This window comes from Oryctolagus cuniculus, chromosome 1 (assembly GCF_964237555.1).
Source record: "Oryctolagus cuniculus chromosome 1, mOryCun1.1, whole genome shotgun sequence".
Classification (NCBI taxonomy): domain Eukaryota; kingdom Metazoa; phylum Chordata; class Mammalia; order Lagomorpha; family Leporidae; genus Oryctolagus; species Oryctolagus cuniculus.
The window spans coordinates 199240666-199260381 of NC_091432.1; the positions used below are offsets into that span (position 1 = coordinate 199240666).

At 43.8% G+C, this 19716-nt stretch overlaps 1 protein-coding gene and 1 long non-coding RNA gene across 14 annotated transcripts in view; one reads left to right on the forward strand and one right to left on the reverse strand.

The window, feature by feature from the left end:
* Positions 1-19716, reverse strand: part of RNF38 (ring finger protein 38) — a 137852-nt gene that overhangs the window by 48083 nt on the left and 70053 nt on the right. For 3 of the 13 annotated variants that reach the window (XM_008265792.4, XM_008265727.4, XM_008265632.3), the window contains exon 1: positions 4835-4988. The exons of 2 other annotated variants lie outside the window; for them this stretch is intronic. In XM_008265792.4, coding sequence (XP_008264014.1) covers positions 4835-4843 — 9 coding nt within the window. In that variant the 5' untranslated portion in view covers positions 4844-4988. Of the gene's footprint in view, positions 1-3703; positions 3863-4834; positions 4989-5166; positions 5530-5649; positions 5776-19716 lie in introns of those variants that run through there. 8 more of the 13 variants (XM_008266262.4, XM_008265964.4, XM_008266315.4 and 5 more) reach the window with 7 other exon arrangements.
* On the forward strand, positions 5913-17376 carry LOC138844721 (uncharacterized). Its single transcript, XR_011380985.1, has 2 exons — positions 5913-6160; positions 8100-17376. It is a non-coding gene; the product is annotated as an uncharacterized lncRNA (long non-coding RNA).

Sequence of the window (19716 nt, forward strand, 5' to 3'; positions counted from 1 at the left end):
CCGGCGCCCCGACCGGGACTAGAACCCGGTGTGCCGGCGCCGCTAGGCGGAGGATTAGCCTAGTGAGCCGCGGCGCCGGCGAGTTATTACCACTTATACAGAAGAATGGGTTGAGTACTTAGCTCCTGGCTTGAGTAACATTTACTGCTTCAGTGAAGTTGTGAGCACGTGGGAGAGTGAGCCAGTAGGATAGGAGTCTTGTCTCTATCTTCTCTCAAATAATAATAACATTCTTCTTTATAATCTAATTTGATTAATAATTAACTATTCCACAAGATCTATTTTTAAATATCTAAAATAGCTTTAAATAATCAACTTATTTCTTCATAAAATGTTTTAGGTATTACTTTTTATTAATTCTCCCTCAGTTACAATCACTAAGTAAGTGTAACTAAGGTTACACTACACCTGAAAATTGGTACAACCCTACATTTATTATCTAGTGCATAGTATAAAGATTTGGTAACTTCAGCCTTCTCTCAGGATACAAACTATATTTGAAAAATTCTGCCATGGAAATGCCGAGACAGCATTAAATCTGCAACTCCCAGAACTTCTCATTTTTAATGCTTATTTGCATATAGCTTATGATTAATACACCCAGCAAAAATGAAAACAATAGCCTCACAAGACCAAAGTTTTCAGCAAACAGTTTAATCTTTTAAGTACCAATATCACTATTTTAAGTACCAATCTCACTTCTTTTTTTAATGTGCCTTCCCCTGGTTTTGATAACCATAATATAACCAACCATTTAACCTTCCTTGGAGACTGTAGTAACCATTACCTGATACTGTGTTAAAAATAATAGGGGGCTTAGGACAAGACATTGTTCAGAACTTGTTTCCTCTAAAATTGCTTCTGATGATAGCTTCCTTCTTCATTCATTTACATTTCTCTGAGAAGGTAGAGGCTGTGTAGGCACACAACCTTTTTAGGCCTGTATTAAATAAAGTACTTTCTATAAAATAAATTGTTCAAAGGCCCAAACAGCCCATTAAAAAAAAGTGTTCACTATTACTAGCAGCACACTGACTGATCAAAAGCACCCACATCATAGCCAAATATAAAAGAGGAAAAACAAAAACCAGATGAGTTGAAACCTCCAGGAAGTTATTCCTTCTCTAGATCCAACTCTGGGCAACTATAAAATGAAGAGGTCAAATCCAAATAACCTAAAAGTACAAACATTCTGAAAATATTCTCACAGCTTCCATAATGGCAAATATTACTCTCAGAAAGTAATCAGATCGTATTAAATTTATTTAAATGCTATGATTAACATTGGAGCTAAATAAACATAACTTCAAACTTGAGATAAAAGTTATTTTAGAAGATTTGGAAGAAAAAACTAAGAATTCCTTCTAAAAACCACAGGGATTGGGGCCAGCATTGTGGTGTAGCAGGTTAAGCTGCTATCTGCAAAGTCAGCATCCCATATGGGCGCCATTTCGCATCCTGGCTGCTCCACTTCTGATCTAGCTTTTGCTAATGGCCTGGGGAAGCACAAGGGAAGATGGTAAATGCTTGGGTCCCTGCCACCCACATGGGAGGCCCACATGAAGCTCTTGCCTTCAGTCTGGCTCAGCCCTGGCCACTGTGGCCATTTGGTGAGTGAACCAGCAGATGGAAGATCTCTGTCTCTCCTACTTGTAACTCTACCTTTCAAATAAATAAAATCTCCCCCCATCACCCCTGCCCCTGGCAAAGACTACAAGGTAGCCAATCTATGAAACGATTTGATTGTGCACTCAAGGAAGCACACATAAGTTCTGATCAGTGCAGGGGAAGAGATGATTCACTCACCCACAGATCACTGAACCCACTAATGAGGCAGGAATAATCAAGAGATACTGATGGCACTACGCTCCTTGCTGGTGCCCTCTCCATCCCCAGCCCCCTAAGATTAGGACTTGCCAGTCTTTGACAACAGTTCTATCACTGAACCAAAGACAAATCTGTTTCCTTGGCTTTCACGTCTTACAAGCAAAGTTCTCTGAATTTTGCAAGTGTAGAGCAGGGAAGAGGCTCTTAGAAAAAGGAATACGATTGCGGCCTTTAAAGCCATGCAACATGCAGACCTGAATTGGCACAATGATCTTTTGGTGATGGAAGAAATGTTCTAAAATTGTGATTGTGGTGAGGGCTGCACAACCCTATAATAAAAATCACTGAATTGAGCCAATGAGTGAATCCCATGGTATATAAATCGCCAACTTGATAACGCTGATTTAATTAAAAAATAGCTTTGGTCAACTTTGAGTATGTTAATGAAAGAGGTAGGGGGAAAAAATCAAGAACCTGATCCTGGAAAGCTGAGGTCCAAACAGTGGACAGTGCTGACACACCAAGACTTACTATCTTTTGAGGTACAAAACAAGTATCTAACTCTTCTCAAAGTTTCAACAATCACACAGAGATGGCACAGGGAAAACTGTGAAAGCTAATAAATGACAAAAGTTTATTACTTTTACATAACTATCATAATGCATTTCTCTAAACTTTAACTTTTGAAAAGCTAATAGGCAGTAGTATTAGCAAGGGACCATTACTATACAGCACTGGAACGATCATTCTTCAAAAACCAAATTAAAGCAAACAACAAATTGAACCCCTGTCTTCCTGGGAGCACAGAGAATCCGCGTTGGTGAAAACAACCTAAGGTGTCCCACTTCCTTTTCCCAGTACACAGTCCCATAAATTAACAGCAAGGAAGGAGGAAGTGAGACACATGCAATTAGCAAACTCCTAGATTCAACACATGTACTGAGAAGGAAGATGGGAGTAAATTAAGGAAAACAAGAGTTACACATTTTTAACTATTTTTTCTTTCCTTCCCTACCAGATTTTCTTTCCTCAAAGAGGTGTGTCTAAAATCATTTTACTTAGACTGGTAAACTCTAAAGAACTACAAGGATTTGAATTATCTCTAGATCATGACCAGCCCAAATCAATACTCATATAAAATAGCAAGATTCACAAGAGTTGAAACGAGATGAGCTCTTTGTGATTTTGATCATCTTACTAAACTGCAATCATAATGTGAACACAATGAGAAATAGCCCTTGCACTCAAAAAGATTTGGTCTAGAAATGGACAATTACCAGGAACTAAATGAGGACAATAGGGCCCCAAAGGTGAAAGTGAGGTTGTGTTTATTTAGATCTTTTAAAAAGGAACATGAAAAGATTTAAGTTGAGACTATATATATGACCTCTCTTCTTCATCTGTTTAGTCCAAATTTCTCTCCTGTTAGTTAATTTACTACACTGAGTTCAAGCTTTTGCTTTATCTCCTCTAAATAAACAATGTCATATTACATACTTAACATCTGCCAACGAATGCACTGGGTAAAAACTGTACGGCTCAAGCAAGTTTACAATCTGTCTGCTCTGTTTGGAGAAAAAGCAAGCTATGTTAACCAGTGTAGAAGCAAAAACTTGTCTAAGTACTTAACAGAAAACAACCAAAAATCCAGTAAGTAGCCTTCAGATACTATGTAGCAATCAAGAGTAATCAAGTTCTACATTTCCAGCAAAATGAATTACCAAAGGTAGTGGCCCAAGTAAAACTAGGTATAGCACAAAATGTACAAAACCAGAAGGAATAAACTAGAAGTGAAAGACCCAAAATAGTCTTGACCAATCCTTGAGTATTGATCAAGAACCTAATTAACAACGATTCTTATCTAAGGATTTCTCACCCATACTTCCCACTCACAGCCTCAGAATGTGAAAAACAAGCAAAGTCTACTGGTGTAAGGTAACCAAAGCCTCATCCAATGCTGCTGGCAGAGACAATAGCTCTACACTCTACATTATGATGCTAACACATTCAGTTGTGTCTCACTACGCCAGCCTCTTTACTCTTGGTCCAAAATCAGGTGGCTTTAATAGAGACATTTCTAGTTATATAGAAGTAGAGGATGAGCATATATAAATCCCAACAAGTGTAGAAACACAAACTATCTTCTAGAAGCTGTCAGAGGTGGAGAGACCACAGCGAAGGCTTAAGTTCATCTCTTTCATACTTTACACATGGGGACCTGAAGCCCTTAGGTCTAGTCCGGCCCAGAAGTAAAACTATAGCCCCTAGGGCCTCCAGCTCTCTTGGGAATAGGTAAAAGAAAATTATAAAAATCCACTTAAAAATAGATGCTAATAATAAAAACTAAAGTATGGGTTTTCAAAAGGTGAATTACAAGTGTATTTATAGGCAGGCAGAATATGCAGAAAAGCGTAGCTAAAGTGATACAATCCCCAGTTTAATTCCATAGAAATTTCATCTTTTGATTATGTCACAGCTTCCCACACCTGACCTGACAACTCCACGTGGTCTTGTAGCGTTACTTCTGTAGAACTTAAACTAGACCACGTTCTCTTAATAAAAGAACAATTTTACTTTGATTCCAACTGTCCATATAAAAACACTGAATGAATTATTTTGAACCTACTTATAAGGACTTCTTGCTATTTAAATGTATCTGTGGTAAATGTGTTTACTACAACAATACCTACAATCGAAGCCAAGTAAGATCCACAGGCTTGCGATTCTAGTTAACAAATGATTGTGTACAAATACTGAATACATTTAAATTCTCAACCGTTAAGTCCACTGCTAAAGAAAAAGAAATGGCAATTTGAAGATTATACGTAAGCATTCGCTTCTATTTATGGTAGAAGAATTAGCATCCCCAACTTTTACGGAGTAAGAGCACACATCATTGTTACAACACAAAGAAAAGCGCCGTCCCTTACAAGCCAAATACACGAAAACAAAAACTTTATTCTCTTTGGCTCTCGCTAACCTGAAAAACTCCCTTTCAAAAACCAACCTCGCTCATTCTTCAGCCCTGAAAAGAAGTTCCATCCCCTGAGAACAAACGCAGACCGCGCAGAAAGCCGCGGAGCAGGAGGACCGGGTTCCGCGTTCTTCTGGGTGACATCATTTCACCTGCGCCTCAGCAAAAAGGGAGGGAGCGGGAGAACGAGGCCATCTGCCTGACAGCGGCGGGCCGCGGCTCCCCGACAGCGGCCGCCGCAGGAACAAAGAGCCCCGAGCGGCCGGCCAGACCTCCGCCGGGCGCCGGGCGCGGCACTGCAGGCGCCCAGCAGCCCCCGGCCCATCCCGCCCTCGCGGGGAGCCAACGGCCGCAGCGGCCAGTACCTGCGAGGGGAGGCTCCGCCCTGCGGGGCTGCTCCCGCGGCTCCTCTCCGGGCCGCCGCCTCCTATTGTGACCGCTTGCCCAGCCAGCGGCCAGCTCGCCAGATCCGCCGTCCCCGGGCCTCCTCACCCCCGGACCCCGGGCTCCGACTGAGGCGCTGTCACGGCGCTTCCTTCCTCCCGGCACCATCACACGCACGGGTCGCGCCAGGAAACGACGACTGCACGCTCAGACCTGGCAGAATCGGCTAACGCCTAGGAGGCTCCATCCTCTCCGCCCCCGCGCCCTAACCGCCCGGGCCTCGGCACGGTCCGCACCGCCGCACGAGGGGGGCCCCGCCCCACCGCGCCCGCCCGGACGCTCGCGGACCAGGCTTGCCGCGCGCCGGCGCACTGCCTTCCGCTGCGCGCGCAGGAGGCTCGGGCACAGGGCCCGCCCACTTCTGACTTCTGGGCTGCCCGCCCCTCCCCCTTGCCGGCACAAACCTGGGAAGCCCCGCGCGCCAGAAGGCCGAAGCGCTCCGCCCCTTTCCCCTCCGCCCGGCTCTGCGCCCGAGCCCCCTTTGTTTCCACCCGCGGGGGCGGGGCAGAGCCGAGGGCGCGCGACTCGGGCTAGTTCCGGCAACAGAGCGCGGCGCTCAGCGCCACTGCGCAGCCGGCCCCGCGTCCACTTCGTTCAAGTCTCGTGCGCCGCTGTCCCCGCCAAGTCTCGGGACTTAACAGTAACCAAGCTCAGTTCTCACAGCAGGTATTCATGTGGCCTGGAAAGCAGGAGTTTTGATCGATGTGTAAACAGAAGTGTTTCACAAGCAGGTCAGAACTCAACTTGTCCGACTCCGAGGCTGCATTAAGCCTAACGCTGTCCAGACCCTGCCGAGGATGGAAACAAGGATGACCACTGAAGCCGACTGAGCTCCTGACCTGATCACGTTAAGGCTCCACGAGAATGGGAGGAATTCCGTAAAAAGCACACTAAGTAAAAGACTGTTACGTGCATGTAAGTGGAGGAGAGAAGGCACTCAAGGGGTCCTCGTGGAAAAAGAGGGCTGTTTTAAAGCAAATGGCAATTAGATGTGATCGTATTTTAGGCTGATGGGGCAAAATTGAGTACTAGTCAGCAAAAACAAAAAACAACAAACCAGGTTCTACTTCCTAGAGCATTATCCTAACCGCTCTCCTTCCCTCCTTGGGGCCTTAGCTGGGGAACCGGGTGCCGGTGGGTGGCACAGCAGGTGGCCACCGCCTGCAGTGCCGACATACCATATGAACACCGTTTCAAGACCCGCCTGCTCCACTTCCGATCCAGCTCCCTGCTAATGTGCCTGGGAAAGCAGTAGAGGATGGCTCAAGTGCTTGGGTCCCTGCATCCACGTGGGAGAACCAGAAGAAGCTCCTGATTCTTGGCTTCGGCCTGGCCATTATGGCCATTTGTGGAGTGGAACAGCAAATGGAGGATCTCTCTCTCCTGTTTCTCTGGCTCTGCCTTTCAAATAAGTAATTTTTTTTTTAAGGGAAAAAAAATCCCATCCAGCTGGGGCTGGTGTTGTGCCACAGATTAAGTCATGCCCTGCAACACCAGCATCCCATATTAGAACAGAGTGCCAGCTGGAGTCACAGCTGCTTTGCTTCCAGTCGGGCTCTCTGCTAATGCACCTAGGGAAGCAATGGAAGCTAACTCTGCAGTCAGGACTTTCAATGTCTTAGAACAGGAGACTGCCCTCTTCCAGTTTAGCACATTCTCTGCCACCCAGTATCCCCCAAACAGACCCCAAGTTATAGATAAGCAAACTAGAAATGGGATTTGCCCTTGAGGAGCTTATAGTTAAACAAGAGGACCAGATACTTAATACATGCTGTAAGGTGTTTTAGTAGAAGTACAAAGAGGGACAAGAAAGGCTGAAGCTTCATAGTCACCATTTTTGTAGGAAACCCAGACAGACTCAGGGTTCCTGGCTTCTGGCCCTCTGCCATAGTGGCTACTTGGGGAGTGGACCAGCGCTCTCTGCCTCTACCTCTGTCATTCTGCCTTTCCAATAAACAAAGAATAAATCTTAAGAAAAGAAATCCTATCTAGCAGAAAATGATGATTTCTTTCCAACACATTTTCTTTTTCCTGTCTTTCCTGCACTGGCTGGGACCTCTGGTATACTGATAAACAGATGTGATAAAGCAGAATGTTTTATCCCAAGTCTCAACTGTACCATATTTACAGTAATCCTTTTTATTAGACCCCTTTAGCAAGTTAAGCTATTTTTCCTCTATTTCCAGTTTGCTAAAGACCTGTAAAGAATGTGTGTTTCATTTTATCAAAATACTCTGCATCTGATTATAATTTTTTGTAATGTGTGAAATACACAGATCAGTTCTTAGATAGTAAGCCACCTTTATAGTCTAATAAACTCATTTTAGTATTTATTGTATTGCCCTTTTATTGGTGAATCTGGCTTGCTAGTATTTTTCTTGGAATTTTTATGTCTATGTTCTTAAGATTGGTTACCTTTTCCCATTTTTATATTGTCTTTGTCAAGTTCTGTTACAAAGATTTATGCTAGCCTCAGACAATGAATCTGAATATTCTCTTATTTCTATTCTCCAGAAGCATTTCTGTTAAGACTAGTGTTATGCTTTCATTAAATGTTTGGGAGAATTTTCTGGCTAGCCAACTGCACGTGGAATTAACTTTAGATTTCCTGTTCAGATTTCCTGTCTTTATTAATAACTAAGAAAAACAACAACTATAATCTTAGAACACACAAATGGAAGACCTCATTGTGAATTTCAGAAGCTGCTTCTAGAGAATCATATCCCAATCTTGTGAATTTGAAGGGTACTGCTCCAGAAAATACATTTTCAAAGACACTGCATAAACAATAATCGAGTACTAGTTAATAATCTGTCAAATGTAAATTTTTTTGTGATTAATTTTGTATTTCTAGACATCAAGGAATACTGAAATAATGGTTACCTGAAGAACCTTTTCACAAAAATGGTGACTATGAAGCTTCAGCCTTTCTTGTCCCTCTTTGTACTTCTATTAAAACACCTTACAGCATGTATTAAGTATCTGGTCCTCTTGTTTAACTATAAGCTCCTCAAGGGCAAATCCCATTTCTAGTTTGCTTATCTATAACTTGGGGTCTGTTTGGGGGATACTGGGTGGCAGAGAATGTGCTAAAATGGAAGAGGGCAGTCTCCTATTTTAAGACATTGAAAGTCCTGACTGCAGAGCTGCAGACAAAGAATCATTTGTCCAGATGCTAAAGAACCATTCCCATGGAGGGTCAAATACCAAACTAGATCCTGGGTATCCTAGTGAAGAATCTTGACCTCTAATAATGAGAATGCCATTCCCCACTGGGCTACTATGCCACCACATCCACTGCCAAGTCCAACAACCCAACCACTATTCCTGGGTTAGCAACCTCTCTCCTACTTATTCTACGGTAGCATTAATCACTCTGCCTTGCAATTTTCTATTTACTTGATTCTTCTGCCCAACAGATGTAATCTCTTTGAAACAAAAGGATTAAGTCTCACTGCATCTGGCAAGGGGTATAGCATATGTCATATGCTCAATAAATAGTTTAATTAAGAATATGCACATATTTCACAGTAGGGGTAATTCTATTTTTCACAACATTTAAGTTGCCAAAGAGAAAAAGGTCACAAAAACAGAGGAAAGTAGGTGTAAACTAACAAGAAAAAAGCAAAAAATATTTTTTTCACTATTTTTCCTAAAGCTAGCTCTGTTCTCGCCTTAAAATTTCCTTTCTTCCATCAAAACTAGCTTAAAGGACCTAATAAAATGAAGCTGCACTGAATGGAAAGGTGTACTGGCTGTTCAAGCTATGAAGCATCTACAAGCAAGTCAAGACTTGATCTGCAAAACAATCAGCACTAGCAATTTCACCCGGAAGTGTTTACACCTGTCCAAGTGGAAAACACTAAGGAGCAGCAGCTGCCAGCTAGATGAGCTACACACCAGAAGAGGGCGGCAAAGGCTCACCCTAAACCAAGTATGCTGAAAGCATCCCACATGGCCAGTAGAGGCTGTTCCCACAGTGCAGGTGATAGGAGAACTGCAGTGTGGGAGCTGAAACCGAAGGAAAGCTCTTAGGGCAGCTCAAAGCGTGACGGTACTAACGCTGATACAGGGTGAAAATTATCAGCTAGGAAGGACATCAAGAAGGAAAAATTAATAAAACCAAGTAAACAGGATCAGCTGAATCAAACCCACACCAAAACAGAAACGGCAAGCCAAGGGTGCAAATAACACATGCCCAGCACATCACAGCATGTGATGTGAACAGGCAGGAGCTAACCCTAAAGCAACGAAGCCTCCTCAGTATGGCCCTTTATGCCTAGTGGACAGAGACCATCTTGGGAGCAACAACAGCTATTTGATTCTGTGTAGTATTACTTTGGCATATTCTGGTGCTATTATTTTATCAAATCAACTGAATAAAAGGTAAGCATAGGGGCCAGTGTTGTGGCAAAGGCCATCACCTGCAGCGCTGGAATCCCATATGGACACCAGTTCAAGTCCCAGCTGCTCCACTTCTGATCCAGCTCCCTGCTGATGTGCTTGGGAAAGCAGCGGAGAATGGCCCAAGTGCTTGGGTGCCTGCATGCACGTGAGAGACTCAGAGGAAGCTCCTGGCTTCGGCCTGGCCCAGTCCTAGCTATGTGGCCATTCGGGGAGTGAACCAGCAGACAGAAGACTGACCACTTGTGCTCGCTCTCAGTCATTTGGGGAGTAAACTTGATTTCTCTCTCTCTTCCTCTTCTGCATAACTCTTTCAAATAAATATTTTTTAAAGGTAAGTACATAGAGATTTAGGTTATTGTCTTCAATGAAGGGATTAACCATCTTTAATTTTTGAAATCCTGTATATATATTAACATTTGGGTTGTTTTCAGTATTTACCATCGCAAAGACACAACAAATATTTTATGCATACCTATGAAGGGTCTTCAAAAATGAATGGAAATGTGTACTTCCCAAAAGACTATGCATGGATTTCAAAATTTTTTGTATCAAATTTTTTAGCTCCATTTTCCATGAATTTTTAAAATATTTTTAAAATATTTATTTATTTGTAAGGCAGAGAGACAAAGAAATTTTCCACCCACTGGTTCACTCTACAAACAGCCACAATAGCCAGAGCTGGGCCAAGCGAAAGCTAGGACCCTGGAGCTCCATCCAGGACTCCCACGTGATCGGAGGGGTCCAAGACTTAGGCCATCATCTGCTGCTTTCCCAGACACATAAGCATAGAGTTGGATAAGAGGTGGAGCAGCTGGGACTCCCAACTGGTACTCTGATATGGAATGCTAGTGTCACAAGTAACAGCTTAACTGGCTGTGCCATACCACCAGCTCCAGTTTATTTCTTTTATTTATGGAAGAGGCACGGCTGCAGAGAGAGGAGGAAACAGATCTTCCATCTTCAGTTTCACTCCCTAAATTAGCATTAGTAGGAAGGCACATCAGAAGTGGAGTAGACAGGACTCAAACCAGCACTCTGATATGGGATGCCAGCATGGCAAGCGGTGGCTTAACCTCCTTGCACCACAACACTGGCCTCTCCTGAGTTTTCTGAAATACTCTTGTATACTGCTAAATTAACTCCTAAAAGACTGTACAAATGTGTCCTCCAACCAACAGTATATGAAAATAGTTCTAAAGTGACTCTGGAGTGGGAAACAGCAGTGCTTGGGGAAACTCCCTGTGAAAGGCTGACACTACGGACAGCAGGAAGCCAAGCTCTGGTGAGAGAGAAACCTGGGCCAGGATACATTGAGAGCAACTATATTTCGTATCAAGCTTGTAAGCCTCTTTATTATAGTGCTCTTTCCATTAAATCTCAGTGCCTTTACTATGATCTTATTAAATGCAATTGCTTAGGACCTGGGCCCAAACTTGAGCCAAACGGACCTACGAATTAGGTGGGAAAGGAAAATATAACATGAAAAGCCAGCGAAATAGGGACTTAAAATGGGTTATACATACATATGTACTTCAAGAAAAAATGATTGCTGTATGCAAATAATTAAGAAACAAAACACAGATAATTAGCTCCTTCACTTTGGAGAGGACAATGAAAATGCATTGTGGGGCCAGTGTTGTAGCATAGCAAGTAAAGCCACCTCCGTAGACTCTAGCATCACAACATGGGCACTAGTTCATGTCCTGGCTGCTCCACTTCCGATCCAGCTCCCTGCTAATGTGCTTGGGAGGGCAGAGAAAGACGGCCCAGATCCTTGGGCACCTGCACTCATTTGGGAGACCCCAAGGAAGTTTCTGGTGCCTGGCTTCAGCATGCCCACCCCTGGCTGTTGCAACCATTTAAGGAGTAAATCACAGGGCCAGCCCCGTGATGCAGTAGGTTAATCCTCTGTCTGGCCAGCATCCCAAATGGGCACCAGTTCTAGTCCCGGTTGCTCCTCTTTCAATCTGGCTCTCTGCTGTAGCCTGGGAAAGCAGTGGAGGATGGCCCAAGTCCTAGAGCCCCTGCACCGGCATGGGAGACTGGAAAGAAGCACCTGACTCCTGGATTTGGATTGGCACAGCTCCGGCCATTGCGGCCATTTGGGAAGTGAACCAACTGAAGGAAGACCTTTCTGTCTGTCTCTCCTTTTCACTGTCTGTAACTCTGCCTCTCTGTCGCTCCCCCTCTTCGTGGAGGAACGACACCAAACCTTGCCTAGGCTTCATATCCGAGTCACGGCACCATTATGTCGCTCCCCCTCTTCGTGGAGGAACGACACAGGACCCTGCGCTGTTCTTTTGTCTGCTCGGCCCTCCCCGGGTTTGCTGCTGGTTCTTCCCGGGTTGGCTACTGTCCCTTCCACCTCCGTGGAAGGGCGGTTCCCCCTGGCCACTTTCCCCACTTCCGCGGGGGAGCGGCACACCGCCGGCCAGCTCTCTCGGGGGCTGCACAGGTGTTCCCCTTAGATGTTCCTCTTAGATGTTCCTGGTGCATGCCATCTCTCTCCTCCTTTATAGTCCTCCTCTGCCAATCCTAACTCGGCTGCCCACACGCCGAGTACGCTGCTCTCCTCCAATCAGGAGCAGGTCCTACAGTTTATTGGCTGAACTGGAGGCAGCTGTGTAGAAGCTGTTTCCTCCTCTCCCAGCGCCATATTGTGGGAGAGCAGATGCATAGAATAAGTCCTAATTCCAGTAACTCAGTCCAGTCCGGGTTGCTCCCCACACCTCTCAAATAAATAATTTTAAAAAAGGAGTAAATCAGCAGATGGAAGATTCCCCCCACCCTGTAACTCTGCCTTTCAAATAAAAACATCTTTAAAAAAAAAGAAAAGAAAATACAGTTTCAGAAAAGGAAAACAAAATGAAAAGTCTTAATTCAAGAAACACTGCCAACATTTTCTTAGTCCACATGAAAGCTGGTTAATTCCACTATGTTTGTTTGTTTTTTTGACAGGCAGAGTTAGACAGTGAGAAAGAGAGAGAAAGGTCTTCCCTCAGTTGGTTCACCCCCCAAATGGCTGCTACGGCCAGCGCGCTGCGCTGATCCAAAGCCAGGAGCCAGGTGCTTCCTCCTGGTCTCCCATGCGGGTGCAGGGCCCAAGCACTTGGGCCGTCCTCCACTGCCTTCCCAGGCCACAGCAGAGAGCTGAACTGGAAGAGCAACTGCGACAGAATCCGGTGCCCCGACCGGGACTAGAACCCAGGGTGCCGGCGCCGCAGGCAGAGGATTAGCCTAGTGAGCCGCGGCACCGGCCTCCACTATGTTTGAGGAACAGATTTCGGTGGATCTTATGTATCTCTGGATAGCCAACAACTTGCTTAAATTCATGAAATATAAACTGCTCACTAAAACTGCCATTGTCCTCACACTTGCTTCTACTGATGGATACACTTTTAGGGCCCTGCCTAACCTGAGTGGTCTTGCACATACACTGGTAATACAAAACACAGCTCCAAACCCTGCAAGCCTCCTGCCTATGCTGCTTTCTGCAGGCCTTTCCAGATTTCATCTAATGAAAAAGAAATCTGTTATCCAGTAGAATTCTAATCCATACCACAGAACAGAAACTACAACCTTTAAAAATCCTTCATAGTCTGTCTGTAGGATGAATATAAAATTGACATTCCCCTGGGAAGCTTATTTATCTCACTCCTGCACGCCTGTTCCTGTTACAACAGTCTTGTAAAATGAACTCAGGAAGCAATGACATTTTAAAAGCCAAGAAAAGGAGTGAGCATTTTGCCACAATGATTAGAATGAAATAATGACCCTTGGGGACATTGGTATCCCATACTGGAATGCCTGCTTTAAGTCCTGGTTCTGCTTCCACTCTGATTCCAGCTTCTTGCTAACGTGCCTCCTGGAAGCATCATGGTGGCTCAAGTGGTTGAGTCCCTGACACTCACATAGGAGACTTGGATTAGGTTCTCGGCTCCTAGCATGGGCCTGGCCCAACCCTGGCTGCTTCAAGCATTCGTGGAGTGAACCAGTGGATGGGGATATTAATTATGTGCATACAGCAAATACTTAATTTGCTGTATATTTCTATAGAAAATATTTAATATGCATACAGCAATCATTTTTCCTTCAAGTAATATGTACGTATAACCCATTTTAAGTTCCTATTTAGCTGGCTTTTCACATTATATTTTCTTTTCCCACCAAATTCTGATGTTCATTTGGCTCAAGTTTGGGCCCAGGTCCTAAGCAATTACATTTAATAAGATTGCCTGTCCCTCTCTATTTCTCTGTCTCTTAAATAAATAATAAAAAACAACAGAAGAATATAAAATAATAATCCCAAAATATCTACCATTACATGGTATTTATAATCACTTCAAATATTTCACAATAAAACCATATAAAACCACATTGGACCACATATTCCAAATAAACTCCAAGTAGATCAGAAAAGATAACATAAAATTAATGTTTTAAGAAAATACAGGGGCTGGCGCTGTGGTGCTGCAGGTTAAAGCCGTGGCCTAAATCGCCGGCATCCCATAGGGCCACCAGTTCTAATCCTGGCTGCTCCTCTTCCAATCCAGCTCTCTGCTATGGCCTAGGAAGACAGTGAAGGATGGCCCAAGTCCTTGGGTCCCTGCACCCATGTGGGAGACCTGGAAGAAGCTCCTAGCTCCTGATCGGCACAGCTTCGGCCGTCTCGGCTGTCATGGCCATCTGACCAGCGGAAAGGAGGCCTCTCTGTCTCTACCTCTCTCTGTAACTCTTTCAAATAAATAAAACTTAAAAAAAAAAAAAATACAGGCAAATATCCAAAAGGAGACAGATGTCCTAAACAGAAAAGGAAATAAGATTTCAAAAGAATGTACCAATAGAATCGTCCGTCAAATAGTGGGGAAAAAAAAAAAAAAAACACACAGGAATATCCCCAAAGGAAAAAATATACACACAAAAATTTTTAAAAACCCAGCAATACAAATAACTACTGGACAAATGAATATAGGAAAAGCTATAAAACTTCAATGGTTATCAAATAATTACATATTTCAATCAATTAGATGCTATTTCTCAGCAATCATATTCACAAAGCAAATGACATGATGGATAATATTAAGTGTCAAAAGTGCTACAAGCATTCTTGTGTGGCATAGGCAGAAGAACTTATACATTAAGTGTAAAAAATATAAAGACAAAAGGACTAAAATATATCCATATCCTCAGACTCATTAATTCTGCTATAATACAGACTAAAGAAGTAACTGACCCAAACCTTATTACAAAGCTACAATAATCAAGTGTGGTACAGGCACAAAGGATTACTGACTGTTGAGACAAAATAAAGCTCAGAAATAAACCCTTGACTATACGATCAAATGATTTTCCACATATTGCAAATACATTCAGTTGGGAAAAGGACAGACTTTTTAACAGATGAGAAACTGGATACCCACATGCAAACAGGATGGAATACAATCCTTAATTAACACTCTATATGAAAATTAGCTCAAAATGGGTTAGACCTAAACAAAAGAGCCAAAATTACAGAACCTTTATGAAAAAAGTAGGAGGAAAACTTTCTAATACTGGATTGGGCAATAATACCAAAAGCACAGACAGAGAAAGAAAAAAACTGAATTACATCAGGGCTGGCCCTGTAACGCAGTAGGTTAATACTCTGCCTGCAAGGCAGCATCCCATATGGGTGCCGGTTCTAGTTTCTGCTGCTCCTCTTTCACTGCGGCTCTCTGCTAAAGCTTGGGAAAGCAGTAGAAGATGGCCCAAGTCCTTGGGACCATGCACCCATGGGGGGCACCCAGAAGAAGCTCCTCGCCCCTGCCTTCCGATTGACTCAGCTCCGGCCTTTGCAGCCATGCAGCCATTTGAGGAGTGAACCAGCGGATGGAAGATTTTTTGTCTCTCTTACTGTCTACCTCTGAAATAAATACATGAAATCTTTTTTTAAAAAAATTTGTTTAAATGCTGGAACTGGAAATGTGCCAGGGGATTTCAACTCAATCTTACCAAGGAGGCAGGTACCAATGCCAGCACACTTGGTAAAGTGACAAATATAAATACACAACTGATCAAAAAGATAGGGTAAGTGTCGAAGAGATTACACAAATAAGACCAGTGTAAGCAAATAATGAAAGATAGAATCAAAAGGGTTGAGAATGATCCCGCGGGGGAAGCAGGTCACACAGCAGACTCATAGAATGGCAAATGCCCAAAACAGCACTCCTGCCTCAGAATCAACTCTTGGGACATTCGGATTTGACTAAAAGGTCCATGAGAGTCTCGCAGGCATGGAAAGCCGTGACACGGTGGCAAAAAAACAATCTAAATGAAGGAGCCTGGTGAACAGCACCCCAGCAGAAGGATCAGGCCATCAAGGAGAGAGGCGCCTTTCTCTGAAGGGAGGAAGGAACCTCCACTGTGATATGGCCTTGACTAAACAAATTCAGAGTTGGTGAACTCAAGGGGCTTCCATAGCCTAGATAGCTCATAGCAAGAGTCTCGGGTGATTGCTGACGTCATAAATAAGAGTGCCAATTGTTACAGGGAGTGCAGTGGAGGATGGCCCAGGTGCTTGGGCCCTGCACCCATGGGAGACCAGGAAAAGCACCTGGCTCCTGGCTCCTGCCATCGGATCAGCGCGGTGCGCCGGCCACAGCGCGCCGGCCTGGTGGCCATTGGAGGGTGAACCAACGGCAAAGGAAGACCTTTCTCTCTCTCTGTCTCTCTCTCTCACTGTCCACTCTGCCTGTCAAAAAAAAAAAAAAAAGAGTGCCAATTGTTAAATCAACAACGGGAGTCACTGGGTTCATGCTCCCCACGCAGGATCTCTGTCCTTAATATGTTTATCTATGAAACTCAAAAACAACACTACTAGTCGAACAATACCCTATACCCTGGTCGGCTGTGTGAGTGCAACCTGTTGAAATCCCTGCTTAGTATATACTAAATTGATCTTCGGTATATGAAGGTAATTGAAAATGAAACGTGATGAAGGGCGGGATGGGAGAGGAAGTGGGTGAGGGGAGGGCCACGGGAGGGAGGGAGGTCGGGGGGAAGCCACAACAATACAAAAGATGCGTTTTATATTCTACTTAAAACTATTGGTTGAACTCTGTAATTAATACACAATTACTCTTAGGTGTTTAATCAATGCTATAACTAGTACTCAAATAGTATTTTACACTTTGTGTTTCTGTGTGGGAGCAAAATGTGGAAATCTTTACTTAACATACGCTAAATTGATCTTCTGTATATAAAGATAATTGAAAATTAATTGTGATGTGAAGGGGAAGGGGAGAGGGAGTGGGAGAGGGGAGCGTTGTGGATGGGAGGGAAGACACAGCGGGGGAGGAGGCTATTGTGGTCCATAAGCTGTACTTTGGAAATTTATGCTCATTAAATAAATAAAAATAAATAAATAAAATAAAAAAATAAATTGAATTACATAAAAATTAAATAACTTCTGTACAGCAAATGACACAACCAACAGGGTGAAAAAGCAATCTATGTCTCTTAGGCCGGCACTGCATTTGGCTGCTACACTTCCAATTAAGCTCCTTGCTAATGTGCTTGAGAGAGCAACGAAAGATGGTCCAAGTGCTTCGGCCCCTGCACTCACATGAGAGACCCAAATGAAGCTCCTGACTCCTGGCCTCGGATCAGCGCAGTGGATGCAAGTGCTCACTCACTTTCTCACTCTGCCTTTCAAATAAATAAATCTCAAAAAAAAAAAAAAAAAAGGCAATCTATGGAATGAGTGAAAATATATGCAAAACATGTGAAGTGCAAATCACAACCACAATGACATACCACCTCACATCCATTTTTTTTTCTTTCCTTTTTTATTTTGACAGGCAGAGTGGACAGTGAGAGAGACAGACAGAGAGAAAGGTCTTCCTTCCGCTGGTTCACCCTCCAATGGCTGCTGCAGCCAGCACACTGCACTGATCCAAAGCCAGGAGCCAGGTGCTTCCTCCTGGTCTCCCATGGGTGCAGTGCCCAAGCACTTGGGCCATCCTCCACTGCACTCCCGGGCCATAGCAGAGAGCTGGCCTGGAAGAGGGGCAACTGGGACAGAATCCAGCACCCCAACCGGGAGTAGAACCCGGGGTGCCAGCGCCACAGACAGAGGATTAGCCTATTGAGCCATGGCGCCAGCCTCACATCCATTTTTAGCTACTATCACAAAAACAGAAAATGACAAATGTTGATAAGGATGTAGAGAAATTGGAATCCTTGTGCACTGTTGGTGGGAATATAAAATGGTACTGTCACTACGCAAGGCAAAATGAAAGTTCCTCAAAAAATGAAAAATACAATTACCATCTGATCCAGCAATTCCACTTCTGGGAATGTACCCAAAAGCAGGGTCTTGAAGAGATATTTGTACATCCATGTCCTTAGCAGTATTCACAATAGTCAAAAGGTGGAAACAACCCAAGTGTCCATCTATGAATGAATGGATAAATAAAATATGGTATATCAAACAATGGAATATTAAATTCTAACATATGCTACCACATGGGTGAACCTTAAAGACATCATGCTAACTGAAATAAGCTAGTCAGAAAAGACAAACAGTGTATGATACAAATATGATACAAGTAGTTGTATGAGGTACTGACAGTAGCCAAATTTATAGAGATAGAAATCAGAATGGTGGTTGTCAGCAGCTGGAGGGAGAGAAGAATGTTAAGTTATTATTTAACGAAATAAACTTTCAGTTTTCCAATATGAAAAGTTCTATGGAGACTGCACACTGTACTTAACACTGCCAAAGAACACACTTCAAATGCTTGAGATGGTAAATTTTATGTATATTTTATCCCAATTTTTTAGACAGATTTCATTACAGCAGCAAAAGAGATCTTTGGAAAATATAAATCAGATCATGCCACTCATCTGTGTAAAACTCTCCAATTGAGAGGAAAGCATCTGGCTTAGCAGTTAGATCCAAGCTAAGGTGCTCGTGTCCCCTGTCAGTGTCCCGGCTCCATATATAGCTTCCTACCAGTGCAGACACTGGGAGGCACAGTGACAGTTCAAGTAGTCAGGTCCTTTCCACCCGTGTAGGAAACTTGGCTTGCGTTCCTCCCTCCCTTTCCTCCTCTCTCTTCTTTTCCCTCCCTTCCCCCTTCCTCTCTCTCTTGCATAAAAAGAAAAAAAAAAAAAAAAAAAAAAAAAAAAAAAAAAAAACCCTCCAGTGGTTCCCACAGAAGCAAAATAAAATCTGAACTTTTTCCCTAGCTCACCAAGATTACTTGGTTTGCACATTCAGTTTATACCCTATTCCTTCCACAAAATGTAAAGTACCCAAAGAACAAAGACCTCAGGCCAGCATTGTGGCACAGCAGGCTAAGCCTCCGCCTGTGGCGCTGACATCCCATATGGCAACGGTTCATGTCCTGTCCGTTCCTCTTCCAATCCAGCTCTATGCTTACAGCCTGGGAAAGCAGCGAGAGATGACCCAAATGCTTGGCTCCCTGAACCTGCGCAGGAGACCCAGAGGAAGCTCATGGCTCCTAGTTCTGGATCACCTTAGCTCTAACCATTGCAGCCATTATTTATTTTTTACTTTTTTTTTTTTTTAAGATTTATTTATTTATTTGAAAGTCAGAGTTACACAGAGAGAGAGGAGAGAGAGGTCTTCCATTCACTGGTTCACGCCCCAATTGGCCGCAACGGCCAGAGCTGTGCCAATCTGAAGTCAGGAACCAGGAGCTTCTTCCGGGTCTCCCACGTGGATGCAGGGGTCCAAGGACTTGGGCCATCTTCTACTGCTTTCCCAGGCCATAGTAGAGAGCTGGGTCAGAAGTGGAGCAGCCAGGACTCCAAACCATGCCCATATGGGATGCTAGCACTGTAGGTGGTGGCTTTACCCGCTACACCACAGCGCCAGCCCTCATTGCAGCCATTTGGGGAGTGAACCAGTGGATGGAAGACCTTTCTCTCTGTCTCTCCCTTGCTCTGTCTGTAACTCTACCTCTCAAATTAAAAACAACAACAACAACAAAGACTTTTGTGTCAAGTTTATTTCCTCCCTCTATCCTGGTGACTCAACAGTGCTTCACACATAATAA